Source organism: Xenopus laevis, chromosome 1L (genome assembly GCF_017654675.1).
Source record: "Xenopus laevis strain J_2021 chromosome 1L, Xenopus_laevis_v10.1, whole genome shotgun sequence".
Lineage (NCBI taxonomy): Eukaryota > Metazoa > Chordata > Amphibia > Anura > Pipidae > Xenopus > Xenopus laevis.
Window position 1 is genome coordinate 166922824 of NC_054371.1, and position 9085 is coordinate 166931908.

Here is a 9085-nt window from a genome sequence, read left to right on the forward strand (position 1 = left end):
AGAAAACACTGGGACAATAGTAAGAGAACTAGTATAACTATCTTATATATGCATATAGCCCTGTTCTGCAATAATGGGTCATTGGTCAAAGAAGAGCTTGCATAAACCCTTGTAGAAAAAATGCAAGCACTCCAGCAACCAATATGGACAGTAGATAAAAATACTTTCATATTGTTAATGCCATTAGCCTGACGTGTTTCATATAAAGTGATATGAAATTATAGGCTCTAATATACAAACTATTAAAAAGCTGTTTTAAAGGAAATAAAGTACTCACAATTTCAAAAATCCCACTAAACCTACTACATATATTACATTTAAGCATTCAATAACAACATGAAAAAAAGCACGTTAGTCAGAGTTAAAAATACTAGTGTTATTTGTAATAAATAATAAAAGGTTTATGTGCCGCAACCTAGTAAAAAAGAAAGTGCAGCACAGAAATACAAAGTTCATAAATGTATCTAGATGAGCCAGATTTATGCCTTGGCAACAATAAAACAACCACCACAGATTTTAATATTGCCAAAAATAAAACTACAATCTGTACAACTTTCCTCTAGACAGATGACATTGTAACTTTTATTAAGTCCCTTAGGATGTAGTTTTTGTAAATTAAATATCCAAAAAACCTCCCAACGCATGAGTCTAGAAAACAGATTACACCCTCTACCAGAGGGAGACACTTTCTCCACACCTTGTATACAAAGATGCGCAATGTCTGCGTCACTACATTAAAGTGTATAGATACAGTGCTTGGTTTACCTTCTAATTATTTTTTAGGATTGAGCAGCACATATTCTCTGTTTTTACTTGCTTGCATAAAGTCTAATACCGGGGCCCAGGAGGGCTGGATACAACACACATTTGTAGACAAACAAACAGAAGACTTTATATGCTGTGTGATAAACAAAACAGCATTTATTTAAATATACATACATAAAGAAATGTATTAAGCTTCTTAAAGGTGATGGAACATTGACCAGCCATTAAAGTATCACACTCCAATGGTGAATAATGGAAGTAGTAGTAGGTTTAATGCAACACTAACCATGTCCATACATATTTGTTGTAACATCATAAATCTGTGAATGCGCACAGCTGCACTCCATTTGCTAGAAAAAAATTCCGCAATGGTGCGCTCTTCAGCACCTCTAACTCATGGAGTCGGTCTAGAGACTGGGAGAAATCATCCGGTCCCTCTCCACATCCTCCCTCTTCAGGACTACTAGGGTACCCTGGGTGGGTCATCAGTTCAATGCTCACACTGTTATTGATGTCAGGTAGTGTGGAAATTGTGCTTTGCCAGGAACAAACCCCATACCTGATGGCTTCCTGTATATTATATGCGGACATGTTCTTCCCCATAGTACTTAAACCAATGTAGAGATCAGGCCACCTATAATCCAATGACATCTGGTCACTTTACAGCAAACTTTATTAATATAGTTTACACTTTTCTAAAATATACAATATGAATGAAAACTGTCACATGCAAAGAAGGTAGTCTATTGTAAACTAAAAACTGCCTATTTAAATTATCTTGGAGTTCCATGATCTGTACAAATCCACTCTTGTCTGCCACCTTATGTCTTAAGGGTAAGAACACATGGGCAGATTCGTGGAGATTAGTCACTCCGGCTACAAATCACCTCTTCTTCGGGGCAACGATCTCCCCAAACTGCCTTCCCCTACCTTCCCGCCGGCTATACTGAAAAATCGCCAGCAGGATGACACTCGCGCCGATTCATTTTCCGAAGTCGCCCAAAGTTTCCTCATGAGGCAACTTCGGGCAACTTTGGAAAACGCAGCCGCGAGTGCCATCCCACTGGGGATTTTTCCATATTACCCTAGCAAACATGCATTCATTTAAATAAGTAAACATTCACTTCCAAACGCTACACTAGGAAATAAAAATATGATGGTAAAGGATACAGTGGCAGGTGAAAAAGCTAACTGGGTTATTGAAGCTTAGCACGCTTTGCTGTCATTATGTTAGGAATGGTAAGTCAGAAAAAGAAACGGAAAGAAGATAATGATAGGTTTTCATTAGGCAAGTGTCTTACCGAATTCCATGCTTCCTAAAAATCTCGACCGTATTTAAGGCATCCTTCTCGATCCCTTTGTAAAACTCCATCAATGTGTCAGGTATCCAGGTACATCTGTACAGACCGAGCTCCACAGGAATTCGAGTATAATGAATCCTATGTTCCTCTAGTACTTGCGCAAACACCTCTCTAATTCCTGATCACAATATCACAAAACAAGATTCAGTATACACAAATGCAATTTTAAATCTGTTTGTTATATCTTGTTTATAGCAGACTATTGGTGTGTTCGTTATATCACACAACTCCATAATGGCTATAGCACAAAAATGCTTCATAGATGATAAATTGCCCCTTACAGCAATAAGCTATGCACTAGCTTACAAGGTACAAACTGACTAACCAAATCCACTCTCTATATATACCCAAAGATCATTGTCAGTGAAGCTACTGCAATCCTTATCTAACATGCAGGCTATTAATCATGTAGCCTTGGGTACATTTGTGAGAATCTTGCTGATAATGAGCCTAATTTATAAAAATTGCAAAAATACAGTTGCAACTTATCAGTAAAGAAACAAATGCTAAGAGTAACTTGATTCTTTCAGAAATGGATCAGAATTTCTAATTGATTATATTCAGAACATTTCAGATTTTAGCATGATGACATTTATATAAAATTTTCATTTTCACAATAGTTCCCCTTTAAATATTATATTAATGTGACCAAGTATGTAATATGTAAAACATGTGCATATTTCTGCTCTGAGCCTATGTATATCACCTGGTAGCACATGGACATGTTGATGGCTATCCATATGTTGTGGGTTCATCCCAGTCAGCTCAAGGAAAAGCTTAATCTGTGCACATAGCTCCTTTCTGACCTGTAATTCAAGAAGACATTCAGCACTAAATGGCTTTACTTTCCCTACATACCCTGGTTATAAACGATGATCTTACCTCCGACATATTAAGGAGACCTTGAGATAACATTTTCCTGATTCCCATTTTGCCATGAAAAAAACCCTGGCAATTTATTAAGGAGGAATTCTGCTTGAGCTCTGCACACACTGGGAATCCCTCTGAGAGATTGGCATGCAAGCCAATAGGGATATTATATCTACAAGACAAATTATATTACATAACATATTAATGATGTAGCATCATCATTGTGCAGTAGAACAGATATACAGTAAGCCTCACATTATACAACATAAACCAATGCAAGTCTAGGCAATTGAATGGCCTCCATAGGACACACTTGACACCATCCCTGAATTCATAGCCCAATAACTCTGGTTTTATTCACCCTTACATTATCACAACAGATTGATTAAGAAATCTAGGCAAATGAAGAGGAACACAAAACAACGAGATTTGAAGGGATGCTATAATTAGGAAAAGATTATTTGCTCCCTGAAAAAAATGTGGTTGTTTGGGAAAAATCGATACATTTACATTTTGAAAAGTTAACTTTTATGCGTTCCACTCACGCAATTGTCTCATTCCTTTCTTTCTCAGACCTGCAGCTCTGTCATGCATTTATGACGGACATTCTAGATAATTTTTTTTTTTTTTAAATATTTTTATTTGTGTAGTTCCTTGCAGAAATATACCATCACATTACATTCTGTTAATATCAAAATGCATACTCCCGATACATTCACAAAACGGTATGTACCGGCCATGATACAGAACTACATTTTATGTATAAATGCGAACCACTGTCTTCGTTTCAACAATAGAGTCAACAATTTAACATCATACCACAAATCGAAATACAAAACAAACAGAGAAAAACAAAAAAAAAAACGGTCATCATAACCTAACTGGAGGAGACCCAGTTACCATGGAGTGAGAATGCATTCTAGATAACTTTTTTACAAAATATTTACAGCACTCTGGCCCTCTTAATTTAGAATATCTTCTCTTACCTTACAACTCCAACGCTGGAAACTTTAGATCACTTCAGTCAACGCATTATATTGCTTAGAAGCATATTTATCAGTCTGTGAAATTTAGGGTTCACCATTTGATAAATATGCTTCTAAAAATCCTGTAAGTATGATTCGAATGTGGGTGAATTTTACTGTGGTGAGGTCTAATCTCACATTTTGATAAATCTGCCTCATCATGGTCAATACTTTCCAACAATTATCAAACACATCAGCATCAGTCTCAAGCTCAAGTTTACTTACCTCCGAGCTAGGCTGGCTGCGCTAGCAGCAGAGCTGCCATTAATAATAAGGGACACATTTGTTACAACCTTTGCATGGAAACAGTCCACAATTCCTTTATCCCTGTGCGGGCAGTAACCAAAGTCATCTCCTGTGACCACCAGTTTGATTCTTGGATCCAGAGACATTCTCTAGGGGAGTGACCTGCATAAAAAGAAAAGGACAAGAAAATATTTTCAAGCTCTCCACAACATGACATGATCACACACACATTACTTGACACACATATGCTGAGAGCACCAGAGGCTGGATGATGAGACTACTACACAACTGAGGCCCCATTCCGGGCAGCACATTGTCCCATTGCCCAAGTCCCTGCACTTACAGCCTCCCTAAGATAACTCAATAAGGAAGGAAGGAATGCCAAATTGTGTAACGGTACACTTGGTGATTCCTTTTGACTTTAAGTGAGGAGCAATTTCTATTGCTTTGCAGAGTGAGAAAATACGGTAAAAACTCAAAAGAAATCGCCCTAAAAATTAATCACCAAAGGGTTTATGTGATTTCAGTGCTTCTGTATTAGTGGCAATAGCTGCACTAAGAGCCACAAACATGATAATGTGCCCCACACTTAAATTTGAAAGTCTGCCACAAGACACCTATAAGAGCCAAGGCACAGAACTCTTCAGTAACTACTGTACACACACTTTAAAGCTGCATTTTGTGTGCCCACACTAAAATGTATGGTCCACAATTTGCTATTTGAGCTGTGTCAGAACTTGTGTGCACATATAAGAGAGCACTGGGCAGACAAATGCAGCCCCAAGCTAACAGATGCCTCTGCTTACTTTCATTCCAAAATATATGTCTATTCCAAAGTGGGAAGCTTTCATCACAGATGAAAATAAAAATGTTAATGGTCCTAGGGGGACATAGGTTGAAACATCTCTACAGTCATCATATTTATTTAGACACTAATTATTTCTATTCAAACAATAAGTACGTATGTAACCCTATTCCTACACTCTGCTGTAACTTCCTTCAGCAATCTCAAGGAAATGATAAAGCAGAGTCAAAATGTTTCCTAATGTTTGAGTACATAAAGCCAGGCTCCCCAGGGCAGAGCCCACATCCTTATGTTCTGCTTTTTTACTAGCAGCTGTTACATGGGTAGGTGTATACTCCCACATTAAGTCACACCCAAGCCAGCCTATCATCCAGGGACTGGCTTACCTAGATAGGACTCATTAACCATTTCACTTCTCTGGAGATGTGCAGTTTACACATACATAAAGCCATAACAGAATTCTGCAAACTTAGCTCTTCCGGGTAAATACAAATTTAGATCTCTGGAGCTGTAGATACCCATAGTATATTTCAGCTCCCAGTCACTGGGCGATACATTTCAGCACCAAATGCAGAGTCTCGGACAGACAGAAGACCACTATGCTAGTTAGCTCTTGCCCTTTATTTCCGTCATTCCATGCTACTGCCAAAACATGGATCTCTACAATACACCTTTCAGACCAGGTCTGGACTGGGATTCAAAATAGACCCTGTTTTGTTATTTTTCATGAATGATATAGTTTTGATACTATCATGCCATTGTCTCCTTTGCAACATATTTTCTTCATCTGCATAACATTTGTTGTCATTTTGATTTCTTTTGTTTAATATGAAAATCAAATAAAATATTTTAAACCAAAATAGACCCTGGCATTTCAAGCACACAGAGGCCCAAACTGCCCCCACCAGACACTAAAAAATGAGTTTCTTTCCAGGTCCACAGATTGCCAGTGCGGCCTGTTTCAAACCATCTACATCTCATCACTTTACTCTTATCTTTGCACATGCATTGAAGACCTTGTTAAGATGTCCCTTCTCCACAATTCCCTTCCACGTTTCACCAGACTTGCTCCCAAACTCTCTGCTTTTAAACAATCTATCAAAGCACATTTCTTTGGTGAAGCTTACCCTGATATAGCCTTCCATTACAGCATGATAAACTATATGCCACGTTCACTTGCTAAAGTGACAAACTTGAGGCCACATCTCTCACTTTGTTCCCTCTGATTTTGTCCATGCCCACCCCATAGTGTTTCATACCCAATCTCCTTTAAGATTGTGATCTATATTGAGCGGGGCTCTCTTTAGATCCTGCATGAGTCAGTTTTTGTATGTAATTTGTATGCTTAAAATAGCCCGGTGCTGCTGAACATATTCAACACACAAGAAAATCCGGTTTATAATCAGTGAGTGAGAGTCAAAGAAGGCATGTGCAGTGTAATAGAGGAGGAGGGGGGGTTAGATAATAGGTATTAAGCATTGGAGATAATCATGAGTAAGGAAAGGCAAACAGTGAAATGTTAAAAGGTATCTAAAGGGAAAAGATAAATATGAAAAAGATCTATGTACTAACAAATACCTCATTGGCAGTTTTCCCACAACCTCTATATCCAGCCCAGTCATAAAAATGGGGCAGAGTGCAGGTTGTGTTGGTCTATAAACACCATGTGCAAAGTGATGCCTTCTGAAATCAGAATGTATTTACTTGTCTCATGTCATATACACAACACTGCCTAGAAACCAAAAATGAGAGTTTTAATTCTCCCATAAGGCATCATTGGCGGAGACATGCAAATCACTCCTTTATGTCCCTTTGGCCAACTCTGCATCCAGAACCACTGGTTTATAGCACAGATACAGTATTTCCACAGTGCCCAGCAATAAAAAGCCTGTTTTTTTTATCGGAGTGCCGTTCATCTGTTGGTGTATACATTTGTGGCAGTGGGGACACTGCGGACTGAGCACCTAACATCAAAGGGAAGCAGCTAAGTGGTGGTGAGTTGAAGCGGTCCTAATTGGTGTTGTTGAGTTTATAGCACAGATACAGCCTAATGGTTCAAAGCCATATTTCCAAACTTGCAGACAGCCTGTTTTGATCTTGTTAGATCTCATCAGTGCAAGATATCGGAACATGGCTTCTGAGGGGTAGGACTTGGAGAGTAGCGAAATGGAAAACCGAATCTGGTCAGGTTGCACTGATGAGATCTAACAAGATTGAAACAGGTTGAACCATTAGGCTGTATCTGTGACTATAAACCAATGGTTCTGGATGCATAGTTTGCCAAAGAGACCAAAAGGAGTGATTTGCATGTCTCAGCCCATGATGTCTTATGGGAGAATTAAAACTCTTATTTTGGTATCTAAGCAATGATGTGTATATGACATGAGACAAGTAAATACCTTCTGATTTCAGAAGGCTTCACTTATAATTGTTAGCTAAGGGCTTTTTGGCTCCTTTCAGCCCTTCTCGGCCTAACCAGATTTGGCTCCCCATTCTATAAACACCAGAAATGGCTTTTTGAGGCTCTGTGTTATTAGACTAATAAAAGAAAGTGTCACACACTCACACCTGTGTTTAGGAATTTCTCCCAATTAGAGAAGCAATACATTGTGCCAACAACCAGCAGCAGTGTGAGCCAAGCGGGAAGGCATTTGGGGTAATTAATCATTACATAATTACAGGTAACTGTGCCAGCAAAGGGGGGATGAGCCATTCTGTGTGTAGCGCAAATGAAAGAGTGAAATGAGCAGTGAAAAGACCAGGTGAGTGGCCAGTAAGTGAGTCACACTTTGCAGTAGTAACAACTCGGGTGAGGGGCAGTGGACGCTGCCAGCAGCAGCAATGGAAGTGACAGCGCAGTGTTCCGACTCCCAGCACAGGGGAAAGCACCAGCCCGAGAGCAAGAGAAGAGAGAACAATTGACTATGGTTCCAGCACGGGCAGTATGGAGCGCAAGGCAGTTGTACACACTATATGACAAGGAGGAGAGGCTGCCGCAACACTGTAGCCCGGAAGCAGAGCTCCCCCAGAGCCGGAGAGGAAGCGCCGCTTACAAACATCTGCCGGGGTCACAGCTCGTGGGCGAATGGCAGGGTTTAATAGGCAGTTCGCACGGGGGGGAGCGCTACAGCGACAGACCGATAACTGTTGGTAGCGCAATGCTCTTCTAGCCTCTTTATATTCCTATGGCGCCTAACGGTAGACATTAAAATGACAGCACAGTCATACTGCTCACGTTCTCTCACGCTTTCATTTCCAACACCCTCACCTCCCCAGGGTCCCGGTGGCTCTGGCCTCTTTCAGCTGGTTCTCTCATTTCCGCCAGCATCGCCTCTGCTGTACCCACTATCTCTGCAACAGCCACGCCTCCACCGCGGTGCACATGTTCTAGCCACGCCCACGTCAGATCAGGGCGTTCTCTCACTTACTTGCTTGGAAGTCCAAGCTGCACGGCTCCGAATTTTTTTGTCAACTCCAATATCAGGAGAGGAGGTCTGGCCCGGCAGGGGCCCACCAACCTGGCCCACCAGGATTTTTTTCCGGTGGCCCACAGGACCAGTGCCAGGCTGCCCTTTACTGGTAAAACTGCTGTGTTTGCTTCAGAAACACTACTATTGTTTATATAAATAAGCTGCTGTGTAGCAATGGGGGCAGCCATTCAAAGGAGAAAAGGCTCAGGTTACACAGCAGATAAACTCTGTAGAACATAATGGTGTTATCCACTAATTAACCTTAGTAGTGTTTCTGAAGCAAACACATCAGTTTTACCAGTACAGGGTAACAGCACATGATATTTTCATTACTTTTAAAAACTTAAATTTTCTGCTATTACTAGGGTTGCCACTTTTCAATATAATTTGCACCGGCCAGTCCTGGGGGCGGTAAAATGAGGCGGGACGTGATGTGAAACGGGGCAGGAAGTGACTGCAAAAGGGACATAATTGGACGTGACGTCAAAGGGGGGGCGTGCAATTGGCCAGGTGCCGAAGAAAAGGTAGATTTTGTGCAGATTG

At 40.4% G+C, this 9085-nt stretch overlaps 1 protein-coding gene across 1 annotated transcript; it reads right to left on the reverse strand.

The window, feature by feature from the left end:
• Window positions 1-901: 901 nt before the first annotated feature.
• Window positions 902-8378, reverse strand: ydjc.L (YdjC chitooligosaccharide deacetylase homologL homeolog; the record flags this gene model as incomplete). The annotated part of the gene is given in 6 exon segments (NM_001095892.1): window positions 902-1399; window positions 2067-2244; window positions 2833-2932; window positions 3009-3168; window positions 4247-4429; window positions 8341-8378. Coding segments are annotated over 5 exon segments (927 nt in total). The 3' UTR covers window positions 902-1077.
• Between the last annotated feature and the right edge of the window lie 707 nt (window positions 8379-9085).